The 26,537-nt window shown below is 43.4% G+C and overlaps 1 protein-coding gene across 3 annotated transcripts in view; it reads right to left on the bottom strand.

Moving 5' to 3' along the window:
* Positions 1-9,839: 9,839 nt before the first annotated feature.
* Positions 9,840-26,537, bottom strand: part of Nbas (NBAS subunit of NRZ tethering complex) — a 330,311-nt gene continuing 313,613 nt past the window's right edge. For all 3 annotated transcript variants that reach the window (XM_058578372.1, XM_046441292.2, XM_046441291.2), the window contains 3 exons: positions 24,588-24,732; positions 17,831-17,959; positions 9,840-10,235 (listed from right to left, as the gene is read on the bottom strand). In XM_058578372.1, coding sequence (XP_058434355.1) covers positions 9,972-10,235; positions 17,831-17,959; positions 24,588-24,732 — 538 coding nt within the window. In that variant the 3' untranslated portion in view covers positions 9,840-9,971. The remainder of the gene's footprint in view (positions 10,236-17,830; positions 17,960-24,587; positions 24,733-26,537) is intronic.

Genomic DNA, 26,537 nt, shown 5'->3' on the forward strand with positions numbered 1-26,537 from the left:
GCCACCCGGTGACTCTGCTTCATTCATCTCGCCCACTGAGTGGAGGGCAGAACCACAGGGCACCTTACGAGGAGCCTCATCTGCAACTCTCCAAAGGAGGATCCTCACAAACACAGAGCCGGCCCTGGCGCTGCCTGGCACAGAGCCCTCTACAGCACCACAGCCTGCTGCTTGCTAGGGGGCGTCACTGGCCCTCTCTTCCCTCTGGCTCCTCTGTAAGTCGAGGATCATGTTTTGAGAATCCAAGGTTAGGAGAGTGTGTTTAAAGCAGAATAGGAGTCATCCTCCTCGAAGTTAGTCCTGACCCCCAGGCACTCTGCCTGCCCAGGGCTTGTGCGGACAGTGCCCATAGGAAGCTGGGGAACTGTCTGGACCTCAAGCCCCCCACTCTCTGCCCTGAGCAATAGCACTGATCCCCGTAACCTGGGGTGACCCAGCTCAAGGCCTCCACCCAGACAGGAGCCCTGAAGCAGGCAGCAGTTGCCCCTTCTGCCAGATCCTCTGGCCCCACAGCTCACCGGCCATGGTCAACAGCCAGCCCAGTGCTAACAGCCCGGGCCAGGAAGAGCAGGGCGTTGCCATGGCAACCCCCACAGGTGTTCCTGGAAGGAATGACAAGGCCAAGGCTTCAGGGTGCTTTTCTCTCCCTTCCAGCAAGTCTAAAATTGAAAAAGGCCACGAGGTGAGAGGTCTCTTAATGCCAGCAGAGACAGCTAGTAAATGGCAGCGCTGAGACAGCCCCTCATCTGCTCTGTCCTACACCAGGCTGCCGCTCAGCAAGCATCAGACCTGGAGGAAATCCTTTCTGCTGTCCAAGCCTGCCCCTCCCCCTGCTCTGGGCCTTCATTGCCTTCTTCCCTGACACCGGCTCAAGAGGATTTAGATCAGCTGTGGAGCCCCAGTCCCCGACTCCTCTCTTGCTGCTTCTGCAAGAGCAGAGCCAGTTGGTAAAGAGTGAGAGACTCATGTGGGCTTCTGGGCCCCTTGATCCAGTGTCCCCTCAGGCTGCTGCACCCTGTTCTTCTGTGGTTGGTTATGGGAGTAAGATCACCCCCTGTGGCCCTTCCACGGGTGGCACTAGCCAGTGGCATCCACCTTTCTCCTACCTCCCAACCCACTAAGCCCTGGTATTTGGTCATCACCATGTCCTTCTCTCAGGGGACCCTCCGTCCCTCTGCTTCTCAGACTCTAAGGCCTCCACTGTCCAGGAGAGGCTGGGAAGGGGCTCCAGCTTATGGAGGACTTGGGCTTGTGGGGAGGGATGGGTACCTTTCTCCATCCCTAAACATACCCTGTGGCAGCCTTAGACCTACATGGAATGCCAGAGAATCGGGGCCTCTGACAAGCAGGAGTCAGACTGAGGTTCAGGGAACTCGGTCCCTCGCAGGCTGGTGATTTAACCTCTGTACTTCAGCCTCCTCATCTGAAAATGGAGAACTAAAAATACCCACCTCACAGGGTTATTGTAAGTTAAATGAGGTAGTGCACAGAGTTCAGAGCAAAAGTACCCCTGTCCAGGAGTCTAACCTGGAGCCCATCCCAGGTACTCACTATCATGACCAAAGAATCACAAAGGAGGGGAAGCCACACTCATAATCCTAACCAGGGAAGGGTACTGTCCCCTGTCACAGGCTTTGAGAATGGACCACATTAAGGAAGGTCCTTAGAATTCAGCACATTAACCCTGGCAGAGAGTCCTGGCAGAATCTCACTAATCTCTCCAAGTGGAAGACTGAGGGCTGTAGGTGTGGGTTCTTCCCCAGCTGTAGGCCATGTGAGGAGGTGCTCTCAGAAACGGAGGGAAATACCCACTCTAGAGGTCACTGATCAATAAAACTTTTTCAAAACCTACTGTGGGCTGTTAGAAATGAATGAGAATGGGTCTATGACAACCAAAGCTAATAATAAATCAAAAGTGACTTTTCAACTGTCAAAAAGCCGCTGACAAAACTCAGATTGTCTAATCAAAAAGAATGTTCTAATGCTTAAAGTTGAAATGATAAACTATACCACCAAAGATACAGAAGAATATCTTTGCAAAGTTTTATTTGTTTTCAATGTCAAGAAATAGAGAATTTTTAAATAAAATACTGATTTCCACAATAAAGTGAAGAAAGAAAAAATCTGAACAACCCAATCACCATGAGAACAATGGAACAATCATCAAGGAATTCACTCCGCAAAGGAGAGGGTCCAGTGGTTTTGAATGAGTTCTTTCACACTTTCCAGATTCAGGATATAATTCCTACTACTCACATTAGAGTAGCTAATTTAAAGCATTAGAAAGTACTTTTCAAGTTATAAAGCTTGATTTAGCCAATACAAAATATCAGCTTGATAAAGAGACCAAGTATGTGAACAAGCCTTTACATAGAATATGGTGGCTGCATCCAGTGATGTAGTGAACAAATGATTCACTCTGTCGTCTAAACCTTATTTGAGAAATGCAAGAATTTGAGATTATACAAGAAATGCAAAGGTAGTGTTAGGAGAGGTACTAATTTAATTAATCTCGATTTGCCAAATCACAAAATGAATAAGATTTCCCATGGTGAAAACATGTTTGATAGAATTCAACATGCAACCTTTGATTTTGTTTCTGAGTGCTTTTCTAGGAATGGAAGTCCCCTCTCTCAGTGAAAGAAACACCCAAACCCTGTCCCAAGCCAACGACCTGCTCCTGGGCTCACTTCAAGGACAGGGAAGATCCCTCTGGGCCAGCTAGCTCCTGGCTGGTCTGGGTTGCTTGTTTTCCACCCACACTGTCACCTGCCCATTCCTCTCTAAGTCCTTCTTTTTGCACCCTAACTTAATTGGTCTGCAGATTAGAGCCCACCTTCTCCAGTGAGTCTTCAATATCAGGGTTTGCAGCAGTCATCAGCCCCAAGAGTCAGTCAAGGGTGTTGCCGGACCATAGGCTTTGTTCCCAGGAGTTCCATTCAAGGTGGGAACTCCCTCTGCTAGGGGCCTGCAAGTTCACCTGCTCAGCTCTCTTTGTGGATTGAATATGGCTTCACTAGGGCACATGCTATGCAGAGCCAGAATGCTTCCCCTCGCAGAGCTTCTCATACAAGTCTCTGTTCTGAAATAGCTGAAGATTGCAATAGCTGAAGATTGTTACCCACAAGGTGCTGATGCTGACCATTGCTCAAAAAATGGCACTGTAGTACTTTCATGTGATGGAGTGATACTTGGCCTTAAAAGAAAGAAAATGATGACATGTTCTATAACCTTGAGGACATTATGTGCACTAAGTTACCAAGACAGATACTGCATGGATCCACTTATATGGAAGTCTAGAGCAGCCAAGTTCACAGAAGCAGAGTCAAATGGTGGTTGCTTGGGGCTAGGGAGGTGAAAATGGGAAATTGCTTAGTGGGTACAAAGTTTTAGTTTTACAACATGAGAATGGTCTGAAGATGGGTTCCACAATGTGAATAGACTTAAAACTACTGAACTGTACATTTAGAAATGGTTAAGGTGTTAAATGTTATTATGCAATTTATCTCTCTCTCTCTCTCACACACACACACACACACACACACACTGCTTGAAACATGGAAATACAACAGGGGTTAGGATGTAGGAAACCCATAAGATCCAGATCTCATTTCTGCTGACTCCTAGCTACATGATTGGGGGTACTGCTTAACCTTTATTAACGTTTGTTTGTAACCTTTGCTCTACAAAATAATCTACAATAGGATTATTGTAATAAGATAAAGTAATCTACAATAGGATTATTGTGAAGGGTTTGCAAGTTACATTAAAGTAACCACCAACCCAAACGTGACATAGAAGGCATCCACTGTCATCCTGAAGGGGTTTCCTTGTAGGCCATGGAGAGCCCTTACAGGGCTGCAAGTTGGGGGTGGGTGGGGGTGGTACTGACAAGGCTGCAAGGAGGGGACCTGGACTGGTGGTGAGACGATGTAGGAAGGCGTGGGGTCCAGATGAAGATGGGGCCTCTGTTTGCACCACAGAAGAGGGCAGCTTGAAGGAGCATTCGGGGAGAAAGGACCTAGCCCAAGTCTTTGGGGTGACAAGTGAGGAGGGAGAGGCAGGGCTCAGCGATGCCAAGGGAGACTTCCTGCAATGGACACGCGGTGCAGCAAGCCTGGGGAGGGGCTCCTCATGGCTGGGAGGAGATATATCAGAGCTCATAGAAGAAGGAACCCCAAAGCAACTCAAGCTGCCTCCAGAGCCAAGCTGCTTTGTGAAGGAAGCTCTGGTGAAGCCAGAGGACCTACCAGAGTCACTGAGCAAGAGATCCCACCCGCGGCAGGTGTGAGGCAGGAGCAGATGAGCCTGCACTGTCCCTCCAACCCACAAGTCCCTGCTTTCCCGCTTCCTCACACAGGGAATCCTCAGCTCCTATCCAAGCAGAGTTTGGAAAGACTAAACACACACACACTTACCAATTGTGTGAGGTCACCTGGACCTAGCAGCTTTCTCCTGAATGGGAACATCCCCTTCTCCAGGTCAGGATGATCAAACTTCCTCTTTAATATGAAGTTAACATGAATCAGCTCAGTGAACTATGAGATCCTGCAGACATTTTGGGTTCTCTGTTCTACACCAGAGAGATGCTGGTTGTGGCCTCTGGCTGTGGCCAATCCCCATGTCAAAGAGCACAGCAGGGCACATGAAGCCAGAATTCGCCAGGAGCATAGAGCCAGCAGTGCAGGAGCTGGGCTTTGGAATCAGACTGGCATGAATTCACATCCTGACTCTACCTCCTGGGGAGACCCTGGCAAGTTTATAAACCCCTCTGAGTTGGTTTTCTCACATACAAAGGGGGATGAGATCTGTTTTCCTTGCTGGAGTGACTCATGGCTATTATTAACGTATGAGACTTGCACACACACAGGTGTTACATATGTTGTACCTTACGCTGTTTTCATTGTTAGTGCCAGCAAAGTACAAAATGTCCTCTGGTTAAAGCAGAGGAGTAATAATAAATGAGCCACAAATGAGTTAACCAAATGGTGGGAAGAGGTCTTTTCCCATCTCCGGGCACAGGTAGACTGTAAACAGTAGGACTCAGGTAGGTAAGAGAGCTGAGCCTGATAGGAGCCTCCTGAGACCCGTGCTATGGAAGACGGCTTCAAGTATTCACAGGGGTTCACCTTTTCCTGGGGGAGAAGCTGGCTGAGGTCATGGGGCACTTCTGTCCCAGCAGAAGGGCAGCGTCCATGCCAGAGCCTGAGCCACTAAACTATAGCCCTGCCACAGGAAGGGGGACCTCGAAGTGGCAGAAGAGGTCCATCCTGCTCCACCCTGGCAACTGTTCTCCTGCATCGGGATGTCTACTGTCTGCCCAAGTCTCCTGGTTTGCAAATGGAGTGGCTGTCCTATTCTGGAAAGACAGAACTCTGATCTCTGCCAGCTCACTGTAACAGGAGTCCTTGACAAAACAGGTGCTGAGGTAAAGACACACAGAGCACAAGCGGGAGATTGGGGGGCTGGAGATATAACTCAGTGGTTGGAACGGCACTTGCCTCGCGTGTGCAAAAACGTGGGTTTAATCCCCAGGACCACAGAAAAGAAAAACAAAAGAGGGATCAGAGTTGGGGTAGGGGCAAGGGTGGGTCTCAAGGACTCAGACCTTGTGGTTAGGATGTCACTATAGAATTTTAGAATCTATTCCTTGGCCTACTTTGTGGGATGGTCAAGGTCAATGCCGCAACCACTTTCTTCCAATTTCCCTCTTCTCAAGCTGCTCGTCACCCTACATGTCCTCACCCTCTTCTCTCTCTGGCACAGGAGGAAGCTCTCCCACCCATCTGGGCCTCACAGTGCGGGAGGTGTGGCAGGCAACAGAGAGCCAGGAAGCAAGTTGCCCAAGGTCATATATTAGCCAGGTTGGCTTCAAACCCATACGCCTGCCTTCAGTCCAGTGCTTTCTCTTAACAGCATTGCTCAAAGGCACTCTGCTAGCAGTAACCCTTAGCCTGCCTGACACAGTGGTTGGCAGGCTAGGTTTACTGTTAGCAGGGTGGAAGCTCCAGTCTGCCCCTTCCCCTTCTCTAGTCAAGCATCAGAATGGCCCTGGCTTCAGAACCCACCAGGGCTCTCCAAATCACATGCCCTCTTGCTTCTCTTTCTACCTGACCACCGAGGGCTCTGGTTTCTGAAATTTGCCTCTTGAGCCTGCAGGCAGCTTTCCAGAATTCTGACAGTCACTGGGGGAGAGAAACTCATGCTCCAGGAGTCGGACAGCAGCATTTGTTTTTCATTTTGCTCTCCATAGCTTGATGAGCACAATTCCTGTCTGTTGCTGTGAGCAGGATGCAAAGCTCCAGCTCTCAGGCCGGCAATGTCTGTCTCAAATCTAAGAGCTCCGTGTTCTCTGGAACAAGGGGAAAGCCAGGCTTCCTTCTCGAATCTCCCACTGCTGGCGGAGAGAAAACTCATGATATGGTACTCAAACAAGGAGCCTCCTTTTCTTCCTTTCGAGCTCTGGAACACTCCTAAGTCTATCTTCCTATTTTCACACTGTAGAAGCCATCTTCAATTTACAATGAGGCTGCAGTTATTAAGAGATACTGAATCCCCAGCTGTTGGCACTAAATGAGAGTAGGGAGCACTGAGTTTATAGTTAACTTGAGAAAAATGCAGCTCTCTCCAAAGAATAGGGTGAGCCTGCATTTGAATGCTCTCCTGCTACATTTATCATAACGAGTTTTCTTTCCAAAAAGACCCAGTGTAAAAGGCAAGGGGGAAACTTTACACACCTGGCATCACAGAGCTGCTACCCTTCAGACCCGGGAGACCCAGCTAACTGCAAGCAACGACCTCCAAGCAAGATCTAAATTTAGCTTCAGGTTAAACAGGGACTTTTCATACCTTTTTAAAAATAGTATCCCTTCTTTTCAAAGCCAGCTACACCACCCTGTTGCCTCAATGAAAGGCCAAGTGGGCAGACACATGGCTGACAAGAGAGGAGATGCCAATGATGCAAGGCCACCTGGCATCACTTGGGTCCCACCCGAAGTTCTGCTTTAACTGATCAGGGTGGGGGTAGGGGCAAGGGTCTTAAGGACTCAGACCTTATGGTTATAAGTTCTGCATGGGGGGTTCTAAATAAGTCATCGGAATCACGGTCACTACTGGTCCAGGAGACCTTCAAAGTGGCTATCAATACTTCAGAAATCTTTGACCTGTTCTTATTTTAATAAGTTAATGATGCCAATGGAGTAACTGACTACTGAGAATGTTATAGTAGTCACATGTACACTTGCCTTCTGGGGAGTCTGGCATACCAGGGCAGGTCTGAATGGAGGGTCCATGGGAGTCTAACACTAGGGGTGTCTGGGCACTGCAGTGTTACAACTCTGGAACAGAGAAGATAAGTGGGCCCCACCTTTGGGAAGACCGTGACATTGGCAAACAGTTGGGAAGAGCCAAAGGGGATGTCATGGCTCCCTCCGTTACAGTGTTATCACCAATTCTTGAAAAGGGGTGGGAAACAGACCAAAGTGTCATTCAAATGTCCTCCATAAACTCATCCAGGTTCTTCAGTAGAGGGACCCAGATGCTCTGTGAGAACTGAAGTTATCATAGGATTGTGGCCAAGGGTTAGCTTCTGAATCAATCCCAAGCTTATAGCGTGGTCCCATTACTTACTAGCTTTGTGACCTTGAGCAATTTTTTTTATTAGTAGTAAATTTGCTAAGGCATTATCAGCCCTATTTATGGATGAGCCTTATTTATCCAAGTGACCTGCCGGAATTTCTCACACTGTTTACACCTAGGCTGATGCCAAAGGCTCATTCCCTACACCAGCTCACTCTCAGGTCTGCTTCCCAGGAAGTCAAAACTATAGAACTCGAGGGTGAGGTCGGTCCTGTGCTGCCCTTTATCTTGGAAAACAAAGCAGAGCAAGAAAGATCTGGGATAACTGATAGAGACATTTTTACAAGAAAGACAAGGTGTCATCTTACTTCCTCATCATGGTTGACATTCTAAATACCAACACAAACTCTGTGTTCTGGAGAGTTTACTCAGTTGGTATGAATCTGGAGGGAATTTCTCCCTTTTTGTTCGTTTATTCCCCATAGAAACTGCTTAAACAAACACGGAGAATTTGGTTTCTGAAAGGCAAGGAAACAGACAAAGCAACACAGTTTCTATGAGGGAATCCCTTCCTTTTACTGGTTGCAGAGCAGGTGGCTGGTGACTAGACACCTCTACTTCTGTCGTCCCTGAGCAGGTCACTTAGGCCCTCTGGGCCTCAGTTTGTTAATCAACAGTGTGTTGCACTGAATAATTTCTGAGACCTTTAATACTGCAAGTGGAAGCAAGGGTCTTAAAATAGACTGTCAGAACAGCCTTCCCCGTAAGGAACTGCATGTTTTTGTTCACCTGAATTAATAGCTGTGGGGCCGGACAAAGCCCATCCCCAGTAAGCTCATCCCACTTCCTGGATCAGTGCCGCTGGCACAGCTGCTACCGACATGCTCAGGTGGCATTTCTGGACTCCTGTTTCTGTGTGGACAGACGTTACCTAGTTTGGGACAAATATGTTGTCCCCTTTTTTCTGTAGTAGTTCAGAGGCTTATAAGGTGCCAAAGTTTAAACAAGGAACTCAACCCTGGGCTAGATAAGCAGAAGGTGGTGAGTGAGCCACTGTGCAATCTCCTTCCAAGGTGGCCAGATCTTCGCCAGAGGACTCTGCAGCTACATCCAGAGGAGTAGGAGTGAGTGGAAGTCTATGGTGATGCAGATGCCAGGCAAAGTGATGTTATTCTCAGAGGGTGAAGCTGGACAGGTGTGTGCATGGTGCAGGTGGGAGCCTGTGGGGTGAGGTGTGGAGACCGCTGCCCTGACATGCGGGATGGCAGAGCCCCATAGAGAGCCCCGTTACAACCAGGCTGTGGCTTTGACAGAGCAATATGGAAACTGATCAGGGGGAGCCTCCCGTATCACCTAAACTTATTTAAAATTATTCTTCATGACAAAGGATTATCTTATATCACCTCATCTTCCTAGTCTGAGCCTTCGTCTAAATTATTTCCTTGAGGGTAAGGGCAGGAGACTGGGGTTCCTTGTCTGGATGGGTGCCTCAGGTGGGCACTAGTCACTGTGCAGGTGTGGGTGCCCCTTCTCCCACCCGCCACTTTGGCTACTGCTGAGGCTTGGGTTTGGTGTGAGATTCATTAGACCAGCCAGAGCCCTGTCATCCGGTGCACACTTTGGCAGGGGAAGCGAATGCCAGCAAGTGATACCTCAGGGTCCTTATTCTACATAGAGGAAGCAGCCCTTCTGTGGTTACATGGACCTGAAAATGTGTCACCCTAACATGCTGATGCTGACAAACCGTGGAGGCCCTAGCCTCCTCACATGCTGACCTTGTTCTGGCTGTGGCCTTTCAGTCAAAATTCCTGTAACAGTAGCGAGGGGCAGCAGAGCTCACACTTCTTGGGCCCCCCTGTCTATCTGACAGAACCTCACCCACACAACCTCGCATGAAACTCAACAACTTTGTGGGATAAATAATACAACCCTATTCTTACACATGACAGACTAAAGGTTCGGAGAGGTAGAACACTTTGCCCAAGGTCACAGAACCAACCTGCCTTGAATCTATGTCCATTCTTCCTCCATCTCGTGGCACCTGATCCCAACCGCAGCCGCTCCTCAGCCTCGCTCCCTTTCTCACGCAACCCACCGCCATGGTCAACTTCCTGAACCACAGTTTTAGATACCTTGCTAAAGGCATTCTACCCAGGAAAAGGTAGCTTACCAAAAAAAGAGGAAAAAAGAGGCAGTCAATAGGAGATGATATTTTGATCACTTAGTAGAACAAAGAAAAAAAGGTCAAAATGGCAGGCTGGTCACCATTTACATACAGCTTTATTTGACATTTGTTGACATCACTGAGACAATCAGGTGTTGCTCATGTTGCCCTGGGAACAGCGCTCAGCTCTGATGTTCTCTGTCCCCAGAGGAGGGCCAGGGAAGGCGCGTTACACCCAGTGCTGCCCGGCACCAAGGGCTGTGCTGAAAGTTCTCAGGGCTGGATGAGTCCTCCTGGCGGCCAGGAGGAGAGAGCCCGCTTCGGCTTCGTGGCCGGCCTGCCACAGGTGTTTAGCCTGCTCCTCTGCATCCCAGTGCCCTTGCTGGAGGTGGCGGATGAGGTGTGGATAGAAGGGAGTGGAGACACACTTCACCAACAGTCCAGCGTCCAGGAGCAGGGAAAGAAGCTCTTGGTCACAGTTGGAGACATTCACCTTCAAGAAAGACGACAGCAGAATGTGAGTGGGCACGCGGAACCTCTCCCTGCAGAGCCATGCCCGCTCCACTGGGCCACTCAGCTTCCTTTCGCCTTCACGGTTATACATACCTTTGCCCGGGCTTAACAGCACCTGCTCCATGAAATGCACATAGGACAGAACATCTTGGAGGTCACAGAGTGGGGATGATGGACATGGTTTCCTTTCAACTTAAGGAGACATTACCACACACCAAGAACCCTGCTTGACTCCTCGCTACATCAGCATATACTGAGTGCCGAAAGCTGTGCTAAAAATTGCACAAACATCACCTCCCTGAGTCCTCCCAATTCAACCCTGTGAAACTGGCACTTTCCCTTGTCAGTTTTACACATAAGGAATTTAGGTGTTAAGCCTGTGCTCTGGACACCCACGCTGACCATCTCATGTGTACTCCCATCAGGGCTACATTTGTTCACCCAATTCTCTTATTGAGTATAGATCTACATGAAAATAATCTTTTCAGAACAAGACCTTTTCTCTGCCACATCAAGAATCCATCTTGCAACCCAATGACATGAACAGGACATCCAATAGGGGGTTTTAAACTGTTCTTGCTCTAAGAAGCCCTTATCAACCTACCTTTTAAGTAAGTGTTCAGAGGCTCTGTGGCCACACTAGCTCTCTCCCTGGTCTTATCTTCTTAGTCTACATGTAGTTTTCCACAGTTTTGATAATTAGTTTGTATTTTTCTGTTTTATATTATTGTCCATATTTTTGTAAGAAATGAAGTTTCTTACCCATATCAGAAATTCTCATTTACGCTAGTGTCACAAAACAGCATCGTGACAGGCTCTTCTTAATGTTTCTGTTTTAATTAATTTTGACTGTAGGAACCTCAAAAATAATATGGCATTTCAAAACCAATTAACTAATGTGTAGGCCAACTATACTATAAAACCATATACAATGTGCTCTTCCTGCTTGTTTTGTCCCAGAAGGCAAGGCCTGAAGATGAGCAGACTGACTGTTGCAAGACTTAAGTACAAGGACAAGTTATCACCCACCATACACAGTGTCTCCTCTACAACCTAGGGAACATTCCACTCCAGCCCACATCAGCTCCAATGACACTTTCATGGTGACATTTTCTTTTGGCCAAGCTCCCGGTTTTAGTCATAATGAATACCTTAGTCTGTTAAATACAATTCTGTTTTGGTTACATTTTGTTTATAGGAGTTTCACATCTTTATATTATCAGAAAAGAATCTATTGCTTTATGACTTTTTCTGTTACTTTAAAGCACAAGTTGTAATTCTTCAAAGGAACTGAGATATATATATATATTTCAGTTATATTAACATGTACATTAACATGTAAAAATACACATATTTTTTCTGACTTTTAAGTGGTTAACTCATAAACTAATCAGGAGTTGACTTTGGTATATGATCTGTGGAAAACCACATGTCCTTAACGTTGGATTAACTGGTGCTTTAAGGGCTGGAGGGAGACAACAGAGCCTGTCATTTTTGGACTCTGTCTGGAAGTTTAAGTACGAGACAAGTCCAGAAGGATTAGTTGATTTAATTCCCCTGATCAAATAAACCCTGAATTAGAGTGAGAGACAGTTTGGTAGTGTGAAAAGACAGACTTTTGATCCTGGTTCCTTTGCTGAACTGCTGTGTGACCTTGTTAAGGACAATCTCTCTGGGTCCAGTCTCCACATGAGAAAATAGACTGATGGTAAGGCTCAGAGATAAGAGGCACTTTTAAGTGCCTAGCACAATGCCTGGGGCAGAGCTCAAGCTCAGTAAATAGCTGAAGTTATTACAGTCAAACCAACCAGGAATGAAGGCTGTTCTGAAGGGGGAAGGATTTGTAAATCACAAGACGAGGAATCGCTGGCCATCTCTGTTAGAGATGTTAGGGTTTTTGTGTGTCAGCAATTAGTTTTTAAGAATAAAGGAAACTTTGCAGGTCTTGGGAAAGAAATCTATTAAAGCACAAAGCACTACTGTCTTCCAAGCCATTAAAATGTTATCTGCTTAATTCCTCTTTCAACAATAGGTAATGAACCTTCTCTGAATTAAAATCTTTGATTTTATGGATTTACATCAAGCTAAGAGTAATTACAGTAATGAGGTAAACTGAAATCCCAGTAGCCTAATGCATGCAGGGCCTCATTTCAATTACTTTAAAGAAGATTATTTATTATTATTTCACTGTTTACTTTAAGGAAGAATATTTGTCTTATTTTTACATATATACTATCACTTAATAAAAGTTATTAAAAATATCAACTACAATGGCAGAAAAGCATAAAACCCTTGTGTATAGTTGGAATAAAAAAATGCCTGCAGATAATTTTTTTGTATTTATTTGAATACAATATTCAGATTCTATTTTCTCAGCATGCCATCAGCTCCACTCCTGGCATGACATTTAATAGTGCACTTCTTCCGAAACCACTTAGGACGCATCACCTGACTTATGTTCTAACCACAAGAGGAAGAAAATCTTTGAAAATCCAACCTTGACCATCTCTGGGACCACAACCTGAAGCTGGGCTTGACAGCTCTGGTTTGGTAGTCCTGTGCATGTATCCACCTCCACACTACCTTATTTACTGTGTTATTTCATATGGCAGTCCCTGCAAGAGACAATGCCTTTAAGCACAGGGATGATGATATGATGCCCTACTAATTGCTCACTTCAGATCCAGGCTGTGCATGCAGGGGCTAGATACACCTGTTCACACCAAGGAGATCAACCAACCACCAGTGCTGTTTATGGTTGAAATGCTTAACCTAAGGAGTTTGCTAGCTGCCTATCACTGGAAGGACCCACCGAGACCTCTGCGCAGAATGAATGCAGAGCTTCATTCTTCAAGAAGAGTGAGCAGAGGTGAGGATGGATGATAGTGGGTGAAAGTAATGGGTTTTGCTATGATCCTGTTTAAATGACAGACATGCCTGAGAAAACAGCCTCTAAGAGCAGAAAGAACAGTCATTAAAGAGGTAAGTCTGAGACCAGTAGGTATCTGCAAAACATAGGAAAGAACTTGCCTGGTTGTTTGCATCACTTGGATCACTTTTGCTCAGCTTGGTGTGGACACAATTAGTAGTAGTCCAACTGATGCTAGGGTTAACACCAAATGACTAAGCAGATTCCAGGAAAGACCCCAACCCAATCTTCCTGCTGTCACAGTACACCAAGGCAGAAAAGAAAATGTGCAAGCCACAGCTGGGCTGGAGAAGGCAGCCCCAAGGGGGGCATTCCAGTGAGTAAGAGAGTCCCGTCAGGGAGATGCTAGCTGGAAATTGGGAAAAGGAGGGGGAGCATCAAAGAAAAGAAGGTTTCTTGGTTGTATGTGTCAATTCACAGATGCTTTTCTGATCATATTAAGGTTCTTCCTCCAACCTACACACTGGCATCATCATAAATAACAGTGGCAGGTTCTTGATGCCTTCACAGCAAGATCTGAGGGGGAGGAATCATATTCATGAAATACATGAAGGTCTGCCATTGGAGAAAGCACCTTGCTAATTCTGGGCATCTCCCCAGGGCAGGACTAAAGTCAACATGCTTGAGATAAAGAGGTGCAATGAGCTCTACCCAAAACAGCACAGAACTCCCAGAAGGTGGCAGCCACCCAACCCCTGGAGTGGCTCAGCAGAGCCTGGGTGAGGGAGTAGGATGACAAAGGAGGCCTGCCTGGGCAAACCATTGGGCCACCCTGTTCCCGTTTTTTTTCAGCACTGACTTATATTCTTCAAGGTGCTTTCCACAGTCCCATTTCTCTAGTGATTCCTGGATTCTAGATTCCTTTTCCAATGTAACCAGCTCTCCCAGTTCAATAGAAGCATATGGTTAAGAATGATGAACATTAGGTCTGGGATTTGGATTTCAGCTCTGGCTGCTCACTAGCTTTGTGACCTCTTAGTTCTCATCTGTGAAATTAGAATAGTATCTTCTTATAGGATTATTAAGATGATGAAGTGAATAAGAATCACTAAGATAGAAATGTGTCTGTCACGATGCCTGGCAAAGTGATGAAACTTGAAAGAGGGAATTATCATTGGCATCAGGGAGAGACCTTGCATGAGGTGTTCATGATTGTGCTGTGACACTCCCTTTCTAACTCCATGAATTACTCCGACTAGGCACGGCAGGAGTCCAGGATAGCCCTTGGACATGGGGTGGGGGCAGACACTGAGCAGCACCAAAGAGGAGGTGGCAGCAGAAAGCAGAAGCCATTGCACATTTGGAATTATGAAATTGGAACGTTTTCTGTACACAAAACTATTACAAAACTGGAGGAGTTTACTTTGATGGAATGAGCTGAGAGACTTCCACCTGAACAGAGGCTATTCTAGAGGCGAGTTTTGAACACTCCAGCAGGGGCACCCAGCTTGGAGAGAACAAGGTCTTAAAGGTGCACTCTCAGTCTTACGGAGACTGGTGCAGGGAATACAGCAGTCAGTACTACACAGGGTTTTAACTATTCACTGACAATATCATCTTTAAGAAGGACTCTGCATTTCTGGCCCAGGAAAGAGACTGTTGGTCATCTGTAAAAGGTTACGAGCTCAACAACAGGGGTGTTGAGCAATTTCACCAGAGGTGTTGCAATTTCAGAAAAGCTTAGAGGAAGAATGAGTCCTGCTATTGGAGGAAAAGCCAGTACAACCTCTGGCATCAGCACTTAAGCGTCATCCTTGTAACTGCAAACACCTATAAAGCTGTCAGCATCTGATAATGAACAGCAAAATGACACACACTATCAGCAAACAAGAGAGGGAGTCTTTGTACTTGTGCACTGTACTAGACCAATTGCTATCAGAGGAGTCCCTTTGCCAGATGTTGTTTCTTTTAATGTCCACAGGAGCTACCGTCAATAACCAATAAGGGAGAAACTAAAGTTATTGATGAACTCTATCCACCTGCTAATGGACATAGTACATAGTAAAATAAAAACTAAAAAAGAAAAGTTTTAGATTTTTCACTACAATACCAAAGATGATTTAAAAATAGCTTGTCAAGAGTCCTGCAAAAATGCTCACAGAAACTCTTCTTTTAGAAAAGTATAACATGACCCTTTAATGGTGTTGGAAGAGCAATGACAAATTGTAGTAATTTCATATTTCATTTATACAGCATTCTTGAAATGACAAAATTATAGAGATGAAGAAGAGATCAGTAGTTGCCAAGGTCTATCTGGGAGGCAGGGCAGGTGAAGGTGGCTGAGGCTATGAAGGACAGTCTGAGGCATCCTTGTGAAGGAACGTTCTGAATTGTGACTACAATGGTAGACACATGAATTCACATGTGACAAAACCAGTGAAATCCCAAGAAGGTTGATACAGTATCAATATCAATATCCTGATCATAAAATTATATTAGAGCTATGCAAGACTTTACCATTGGGGAAACTGGGTGAGGAGTGTTAGGAGACCTCACTGTAATAGTTCTTCCCATTGAATGGAATTTAAAATTATCTTAAAATAAAAAGTTGAAAGATATTTTAAAAAATGGGAAGCACTGCAAAAGTTCGGCTCTCTGGAGGATGTAAAGGGTCTAAAGATACTCAGCTTTTTTTGTTAAACACATTTTAAGGGCACAGAGGGGCTAGTTTATCATGAACACTCAACTTAGTGTACAGAAATTAATTATGTCTCATTATAGAATTCCTAAAAGTAAGCGGCCCATGGTAGTAAGTGATATCTTTCAGCAATTTATACCTGTGACTTTGATTTTTGTGTCCCAAGAGTACTGAGGTTTTATGCTATCATGACAACTTCAGCCAATTTATAGCCACAGTTTGCACGTTAGTTTCAAAACCACAAGTCTCAGCACCCACCATGCAGCATATAAGTTCAGGTCAAAGTATTGTGAGGTCTACCAGTGCCATGTAAAAACTGCTCAAGTGCCACAGAGGTCCATTTAGTTTTTAATTTTGATAGTCACTGTGTGGGCGAAGGGGAGCTGTGCAAGCAGGTTAGCTAGAAGTTTAGAACCCTGTTCTAGCTTTAGTTCTGACCAAATGAGTTTAAGAAAAAGAATCTTTAAAATGAAAATGGATCCACTGGCCTATGGAATCGGGAGTGCACCAGGAAAGCTCCACAAAGGATAAGGATGGGAAGGCAACGTGTACTCCACCACTGTCCTGCTCTCCAAGAGGCCAGTGAGAGCGCCTGGACAGAGACCGGCAGGGCGCTGGTGGGAAAGGCTCTGAAAACATGCAGCCTGACTTCCTTCAGTTTGCTCTGCTTTTTGATTTCTTGCATTTAAAGAAAAAACAGGCTATGATAAACTCACTATAATTCTCAATTTCATATGAATTTCCAAACTTATGTACAGATAGGCAAAGGGGGCTACCAACAGACAGCCCCTTATTCCTTACTCAGTCAGGACTGATTATCAGTGACAATAGAGGCATTCCCAAACCTTTGCTGACTTTGAAAATACAGCTTAGTGACTAAAGGCACTGGAATTCTCTCATTTTGTTCATAAGGAATGTTTCCAAATACAACGATATTCTACTTTCTATAACCATTTACATAACTTTCTATATCCTTTGTCATTAATAAAATTTTATATCTATGGTATAATTTTATCAATCTCTTTATTGTCTTCGGTGGCAAACATACTTCTGATCTAGCTTTCTCTTTCCCTCTCTGGTCTTCAGAGCATATCCTGGCACATTTTTGTTTAAAAATATATTTTATACACATAAAAAGATACAATGTGTATAAAATATGTTATATATTATATACATATCCATGCATAGTGAAGTTATATATGTATGTGTCAAAGTATGCATGTGTACACACACAGTTCAAATGAAAGTGATCTCTGTAAACAAGGCTTTCAGAAACAACATAACTTGTTAAAACATGACCCTGAGCTATCTAATTGTAAAGTGTAAATTTTTTTATAATATTTATTTTTTAGTTGTAGTTGTACATGATATCTTTATTTTTATGTGGTGCTGAGGATCGAACCCAGGGCCTCACTAGACAAGTGCTCTACTGCTGAGCCACAACCCCAGCCCTTGTAAAGTGTAAATTTTAAAAAGGAAGAGAAAGCTTCTTTAATCATGATAACAGAAGCCTGAGGAAGGAATCCTAAGACTTGACTTCAGTATCTCTATCTTCAAGCCACAAGGCTGCTTCAGAGGCAGCTCGGGTTGCCAGAGGAAAAGAGTTTGAGATTTCAGAAGGTGACAGTAAATACTACTGGAAACTCACCTTTAATTAGCAGTTAACCAAACACATACCCAGGGATAGAATATCCACTGGATGCTAGAAGTTTCCTGTCCCCAAATTCCAAGTGTCAAGAAAGGTCTGCTGGTCCATGAGATTAATATACCACTTCTCTACAAAAACAGCTTTCTGACTTGTCTTTGTATTCTCAGCACCCAAAGTCTGGTTCACAGGCGGGGCTCAGTAAACATTTGTGAAACAAATACATATGGACTGAACAGAACAGACACAGCTCTCTAGTGAGAGAATATTGTAAAGTAATTTTAAGTTAACCGTGGTTACTGTTTATGAGTGCCAATTCATTTCTATAAAACAAAGATAAATAGTAAATTCAACTGGGCATACCTTGCTGACAGTTGAGATTTGCTCTAGGCCCATGGCATGCAGATTGTCATCTTGGGTCTCAAGGAGAAGTTTCAGAGACGGGAGCAGGAGGGACTGATGCAGCAGAAGCAGGCTCAGCTCCTTTATGCCCTGGAAGCATAGGAACAGGTGAGCATGATTCATGGATCATTTCCTAGCCCTCTGCTACTCTTGATGCCTCTTTCCACCCTTTTGCTATAAGAGAGGGAGAAAGAGAGGTGTAGGGAAGGGAAGGGAAGGAGTGACAGGGGGAGGGAGCAGGGAAGGGAGAACATGCACAAAATACACACAGGACCATACTGAATATCGGAGTTGGTATCCGCTTCACTCACTCCATGTAAACTGTGATCATCCTTCCAATCTGTTATATCTGTCTACAACATAGCTTTTAAACTATAAAATTAATTAAGAAAGCATAGGACAACATAGCTTTTAATGGCTGCATGGTACTCATCATATGAATCTAGTACTATAATTTATTCTCCTAAACTCAGGTTAGTTTCCTCACAAGTAGAACGGGGACATTTATATCTACTTTGTACTTTTTGGTGTGTGTGTGTGAGAGAGAGATATCAGTGCTTACTGTTAATTATGTCTAGTTGTCATACACTTAAACAAAGGATATCAGAAAAAAATTTAAATGATTTCTAATTCTAAAGTTGAGGTGAAGTGAATCTTTAGCATAACTAAGACATTCCATGAAAATTATCCTATCTGTGGTGCATAAAAATAAAACTGTGGCCCTATGAAGGTGTGTCTGAACTGTATTCTCAGCTTTTTATTGGATCTGTCATGAGAAAACAGGTTTTAAATAAGGTAACAAATGATAATCCTTTACAATGAAGTAACAAAAGTATAATGCATAAAACAAAATATAAACGAATTTTTAAAAAATCTGCAAGCTGTTTTGTCCTGCTGAGCTGGCTACCTTGAGTGCCCTGGCCGTAGCTGTAACATAAAAAAACCAAACTCTTGGACCAATGACCAGACAATGAGCACAGCCCCATCATACTACAGCATGGCTGTTTCAAGAAAAGAATGGAAGATCACTACCCTCTAGGGACTGTTCTTTCCCCTGTGCTACTCAAACAGTAGCAGATCAGAGAAGAAAAACTCAAATGTATGTTTTCACAATTCCTTTACATTATAATAGAGTGAAGATAAAATGACACAAAGAAGCTCCAGTTAACAGTTAGAATAAAGTTCTCCACTGGAATTCCACACACTATAGGTATTTCTCTTTTTTTTTCCCCTTCTTCCTCTCCTTTACCCAGAAGGTCTCTCCTAGGAATTGGGGCCAGGCCTTCACATTTCAGAGTAGAAGGCTGTGTTCTACAAACTGGTGTGACAACAGTCAATACAGCAGCATAGCTGTTTGTAAAATGTACACTGCAAGCATCACAGATTCTAATTCAGAAAAGCACTAGACGTGCTTACAGAACACACCACCCAGAGGAGTCTTGCAAGCATCTGGGCCAAACAGAATGTTTTTCATCTGGGATGCAGAAAATATCTAGGAGGATGAAGCATAAACTCCCAAATATGACTCTGGCCTGGCTTCCTTGTCCCACTTGCTTCTTGTGACCTGGTTCTCCTTTTCTCAGGTTTCAGCAGCATTCACTGTCTGCACAGCCCAGAAGGAATACGGTCCAGGGACCTCTCTGGGAAGGTGGAGCCATTATGTATTAGCACCCTCCAATACCATAGCCATAAGCCATGAGCCACATTAGAGAGATAAAACTAGTGCATATAAGTAAAATTAGAAATCCAGTACCTTAAGTTTTAATTGTAATGTTCACAAGTCACCAGTGGCTACCATATTGAATGGAACAACTGCCAGGTGTTGGCAAGAATATTTTTTCTTCTCATATTCCAAACATGCTTGGCACATACCATACTTAAAAATACTTGTATACAATCCTCTTGCCTAACACTCATATTTGCTTACTCAATAAGTTATTAGTAATGAGAAAAAAAGCATTTCTCAGCAAGTTATGATGTTTAGACTAAGCGTAACACTTGACTGACCTTAGCTTTAATGACAAATTTTATGAAATAACCTGTATGCTCTTCTGAACAAGCATAATGCACAGTTGGCACACAGCCAGGCAAGGACACTTGAAGGGAGGAACTTAGATTATGTGAGCCACTGAGAATGCTTGATCTCTTAATTAAAAGTTATTGGCCAAATACTTCTGTCTTCTATGTTTGTTGTATATTTTCAGGGGCACTGCAATTGGGGCATTTATTGAGATTTACAAAGGTATTTGGGGAATGCAAGAAAGGCCAAAGCAGCCAAGAAAACCACAAAACACTTAATTCAGCACCTTTACAGTTCCAAGTTGTTAGAACATCATGACACAGACCACCACAAGAGAGAGGCTTGAATGAAGAGGATAGGTGGGCATGGCTCAGAGCCAGTTCATACTCCTGGGCATTTCTTCTCCCCAAAGACTTTGATCTAGTGTGATATACTAGGACATGGTTCCTGTGGGCTGATGGTGATCAGAGAAGATAGACTGGTGCACCAATATTCCTTCTGACCTCACACAATCCTGATGGTCTCAAGGTATCTAGAATCAAAAGGTATTCAACCAGAGACTAAGTCAGCAGGGGGAGCATGAGGTACGAGAAGTTCAAGGATCAACTGCACAGGCCCAGAGGGTGTGTCATATCTACCAGTCATTGCTCTGGGGCCGCAAGATTGCTTTGCAGTACTTACTCTCCAACAAGACCTGGAATGAGCTGTGTTCCTCTACAGCAGCCCCTCGTCCTGCTGGTTCTGCAGGCCTAGGTGATTACACTTGTGATTATGTACTGCATCTGGGCCAGTTGGGGATTCCAGAGGCCTTAGTTTCCTGTCCTCTAGAGCTTCTCAGATTACACTGGCTTTGGAGCTTGACCACTAGGCTACTGCTGATGCCTCTTGGTCTATGTCTCCACATGGGAATGCAGCTGCTCTGAACTGAACTCTACTTATGCATCATTTCATTTAGTTTTCTCCTCAAATCCTCTGAGGTAGGTACTATGTCAGTCCCACCAATCAGATGAGGCAAGCAGAGTATAGAAAGGTTAAATAACTTGAATGTCATCAGATTCTAAAAATCAAGCTCCTGGCATTATCAAAAGTGGCTCAACCATGAGGGAGAACAATCATACTTGAGATTCTGAAGCTGGGGGTTAGCCGGGTTTCCTCATTAGCTGGGTGACATACTCCCACACAACAGCCTGTAAGCATCTGTGACTCTAATTCATGCTGTGCCTCAGTGAAATCATGGACCTTCAGGGTCAGTCACAAATAGCTGGAACTTGGAATTTTAGATCTGCAAATGCCAAGAACCTAATTCATGCCAATTTCTTATTCTTTACATCCTTCACTCTTAATGCTTCATATATTGCCATGGATACAAGCTAAGAAAGACCTATAACTTTCAAGATTGTGGGACACATGTGACCTGCAAGGAACAGTGATTATATCTTGCTGGTAGTATTATCCATCAGGAAAACCATTACCGCCATAATAGCAGGAAACCATGAAAAGGCATTCTGAAGAGTCATGGCGAAAAACAAATCTATAAATATGAGAGCTTTTCATGGGATGGGAAATAGAAATGAAAAAAAAAAGGGTGAATCCACTTTAAGAACCCTCTAGTAAACAACTGGGCACACACATTCCATTAACCAGGGTTATGGTTTTAAAAAATGAGTCATGGATGATGATGATGATGATTTACTATAGTGATATAAAATATTATGAAACTCTGAAATTAAGCTACATGACCTCCAGATGTGGTCAAATAAACAAGAGAATTCCACTTTGTAATAATAGTGCTTCTTTAGTAACATTTTTAATTCATATGTGAGCACATTGAGCCATTGACAAGAGCAATATATACCACTGGCAAACTTCCTGTGATCAAGGCACATGAGGGGAAAAAAAATCTATAAATGTGACCAATTAAGAGAAAAAAACTGAGGCAGCACAAAAAAATGAAAAGTCACCGAGGCAACAGAACTCCTTTAATAATTATCTTTCATTTCATTCAACTGGAGCACAGAAGTCATAATAATCTACTCTGAAGTGGGTTTTAATCTACTACCTCTTCCACCCCAAGAAAATTAAGGCCTTATGGATGGTAGTGAATGCTGTGTGTGAAACAGTGCATAGGTGGTCTCAGTTCAAGTCTCCTCACAGCCTGGGAACACCATGGAAAAGACAGAACGAGAGTCCCTCTGAGATTTTCTGAGACCAGAAAACAAGGTGTGGAGAAGACTGCAGGTAGTGCTGAGGCCCTATGTGAACAGGGCAGCCTGGTGCATCCCTAGGCCCCCTTTTGCCCTGCATGTGTGGCGTGCCCAGTTCTGTGGAGAGCAAGGAGAGCCCTTTCTGTGAAGTGGTGAGAGGAGGACTGTAGAAAAATGTGCTCTAGGTGCTGTGCTTCTATTGTGACCTCCAAAAAGCATGCAGGAATCACTGACTGGAGATCCTGAGATCAATCAGTAGCAGTGATATAATGTATTATTCTACTTTTCCAAGTACCTCAACCTGGCTGTACAAGCAGATCAAGCACTGAATCATCACAGGTATTTAACTTCTCATTGAACCACTAAGTCTTACTTTTTGGTTAAAAAAAAAAAAAAAAAAAAGCACAACTTGTGACCTATTTCCTTTGATGTCCAAGAAGATTTACCTAAAATTTAAATGTCATATGAACAAGATTTACTACTACAATGGACACCCATGCACATCTGTTACCTATTCCTAGGTGGCTAACAGATAATGTACAATTGCAACTGAGCTTTGATTACCTGGCCAGTGGATGATGTCAAGGTCAAAGATTCAGTAGTCACATCATCAGCTAGCTTATATTCTTTGCCTTAGAAAAGTTAATGGTAAAACCAAACCAATAAAAATATTTAAAAACACAAACTCTTCTAGGCAATGGGAGAGATCCTAATAATCTTACCTCTCAACCATTAGTAAGTTCAGATGCTAGCTTCTTATAAGCCATTACTGAAAAAAGTATATGGACAAGAAAAAACTAACAATAAAAGCTTATACAACTGCAGACATGCACTTATACAAGGGCAGACATGCACTTGCAAAGTATCACAAATGTTGCGACAATGGCTTATCTGAAAATAGTCTTTTTTTGAGCCTTCAACAGAGACTTGATCTGAAGAGCCATATACAACTGAGGAAGTTGAAGTGACCCTTGACCTCAGAGTCTCTGTTCCATCAGCTATCAGTGGAGATAAGGACCCCCTTACAGGCCGTGTTGAAGGTTGAAGGAGATGTTTAAGTGAAACTCTTGAGTGCTAGTAAACATTGGTTATGACCATTACCGGTAGCTTGTCAGACAATAACTCTAGATCCTAAATAATGTTCTTCCCTCAGCAGAACTGACAGCGGGACACTTCTGGCATTTGGTCCTGGTCTGACAATGCTTAATCTTAGCGTACATTAAGGTGAAGGGGAAACCCACATTATTCATGTACTCTTGCCCTGGTGTAGATAACAAACTGTGTTGAGGCCCACTCTATGCAGGGCTGAACCCTGCCCTGGGGACACAGAGACATTCAGTCACAGGTCCCATCTTACAGGTGTTCACAATACAGCAAAGAGGATCACAGGTCAGTAAGCAGCTAGTATCAGTGGGTCATGGTACAAAGCCCAAATCATACTCCTCTGGGGTAAGGGGATGTTGTTTTTGAGGTTGGTATTTTAAATATTTCATAGAATAATTTCGTCATTCTGCTGGTTGGACGACTTCCTTAAATGGATAAAATATTTTAAAAGTCAATCAAAAAATGCTTATCCATTCTCTCACTTGGAAAACAATTCATTAAATGTGCATTCATAATAAGAATAGTTTCCTTGAGTGATTACAATGAGGATGTTATCTACAATTTTATTTTCAACTTTATCTCCTATGTGGTAGAAACTCAAACCCAATTAATCAATTTAATGCCATTATCTAAATGCTTAAATTTAAGACATGTAAATTGCTCAAATATGCTGCTGAGTTAGTATTCATGGAAGGGGGCTGCAATTAATAGAATGTACTAAGTGTTTACACATACACATCTAAGTATGTTTACATACATTAATGTAATACGTATATGTATAATACATACTATGTTACATGAATAACATATTACAATAGACTAATATATTAGTACATATATATTATACATATATATTTATTGTCTGAGAGTCAAATCATGAGATTAAATAGAGAACAACGGTCAAAATGGCTAGGTTTTTACCATGTCATAGAATAAATATTATAGTTATACAATCTTGTTTCAATTTTATGTCAAGAGGTATGTAAAATTCAGAGTGGTTATTTGTTACTGGCCAAGGAAACTGCTAGAGCTTATTACCACTTTACAACCGACCCGGTTCAAACAGGTAACACATGAGCTACTGTGACCTCCTCAGAACACAAACTTGGGTTAGACATAAAGGGCATCCAGAGAGAACTAGAACTGGAACTGGGTTACGCTCTGGGACTTGCAAAAGGAATACTGCTTCAGAGCTCTGAGGAAGAGAAAACCACTCCTAAACATCCTTTCAGCATTGCTCTTCTTCATTAGATCCATTACAAATTATGGGCTTCTACCAGCAATGGCACAAGCTAAACGTTCCTCAGGTACAGTCACTGGTGTTGCTTAGAATAAAGAGTTTTGATGAGAGAGAGGATCCTTGGGGAATCCACTTGAAACACCTACTCACCTCTGCGGGCAGCATATGCTTGGTGCCATATAAAGAGCGACAGATCTTCAAAACTTCATCCCCCAGCTCCTCCTTGTTGTCCACTGTACATCTGGTCAGCATTTCTGTAGCTAGTCTCATCCATGGATTACTGGTTATACTGGTTCTAATGGAGGAAGAGTCAAAGCACTGGAAATTAGAGCTCTCAAAATTGCAGTAGGAGACTTTAAAACAGAAAAGAAATTCCACTTTATGAAATAAAATGCTAATGGCAGACTACAATCAGAAACTAGATAAGTTCCTTTGACGTGATCTTGAAGAGAAGACAGCATGTGAAGGCGGAAGCAGCTTGCTGTGGCATCAACAAGCAGCACAGGAGCATGGGAACAGAAGATGGTATAGAAAGGCCTGAGCTTTGAAGCCAGCCCCCTTGACTTATTTCCTGGGTAACTCTGAGAAGTTATTTAATACTCTTAACCCAGCTGCATGGTTCTGGGGAAGTTGCCCAACTCTTTTGGGCCTGTTATTTTCTAGTGAAAGGCAATTTAATGTTTTTGCCTGGCAGAGTTCTTTATTTAATGAATGAAGTATGTCACTGTGGCATTACTCTTACTAGCAAGCACACTTTAATATTCACTAGGCTACTCCTGGCTCCTGCTGATACTGTTGTTACTACTACTGCAATGGAGTCAGCTCAGGAACTTGACTGAAGAGCAACAGATAGTATGTGGTGTGATTTGTACTTCATGTTGCTTTGTTGTATTTAGAACATGGTTTGCCTTTTCTTTTCCTTCTCTGGCTGCCACTATTCCATGTTTCATATAAACATTGCCAGGAGCTTGTATATAAAGAACTGGTACTGACTCTGTTTAGAGTTGGTAAGTGCTTTATCATTTATTAAGGGTCTGTTGTCTCCTTAGCAAAGCACTAGGTTCTAGACATTCAACAAGCAGGAGTGGGCCTTCCCTTGAAGGAAGTCTAGTCCTTGCCTGCTGAAAACAATTTCAAGTACAATAGTGATAAGGAGACCTATAACACTAGCCTTTGGCAGCATTGGTGTGTCAGCTCAAACAATCTCTGAGGACAAAGAATACTGCTTATCTCAAGATACAAAGACCTCCGAGAGAGCTCCTGATAGGCTGACAAGTCTTGCTAAACTAAAGGATATACCTCCACTTTCCTCCTCGGAGGTCCGGGGCCTTTCTCTACTGGACTACCTCTTAGAGTAAGAACGCTAATCTGCCAGGACAATGGGCCCATGGTCAATATGGCTTTGACAACAAAAGATCAAAACACTTTCACCAGCTAGTTGTAATATAGTGGGTGAAAAACGATGAATCTTCCAGAAGTACAAATCTGGTATATTTTCCCTGAGCACTGTATTTTCCTATAAGGGACTAAATCCCCAAACCAAAGTTGATACAGGCTGATCATCCCTAACCCAAAATCTCCCAATCCAAAATATACTCCAAAATCTGGCACTTTTTTAGATTGGACAAGATGCACGAAGGTGGAAAATTCCATTCCCGATCTCATGTGACAGGTTGCCATCAAAATCCGGGCCATTAAAAACACTGTGCATAGGTGTTTTTAAGACTTTGTGTAGGGTGTAGATTAAACCTAAATGAATTCACATTATGTATATTTAAATATTCAAAAATTTGAAATTCTTTTGGTCCCAAGCATTTCAGCCAAGAGATACTCAATTTATATTAGTAAACTAGCTGTCATGTAGATCAAGCAAATTCTTTAACTTATAGTCTTTTTATTGCATTGACTAGCAACATGCAGTCATTCTTACACTATCTTCCTTTTTTTTGGCTATTTTAGAAATGCTAAAGTCAAAATTTGATTGGAGGGAAAATACTTTTAAGGGGTACGCAGGTTGCTTAATGCTTTGTCCTCATTGTAATGATATAATAAAGTAGTTGTCATTTACAGGATAGCAGTTTAAAAATTATTTCATAGGTG

Source organism: Marmota monax, unplaced genomic scaffold (assembly GCF_021218885.2).
Source record: "Marmota monax isolate L192 unplaced genomic scaffold, Marmota_monax_Labrador192_F-V1.1 WCK01_AAM20220418_F8-fsc00010, whole genome shotgun sequence".
NCBI lineage: Eukaryota > Metazoa > Chordata > Mammalia > Rodentia > Sciuridae > Marmota > Marmota monax.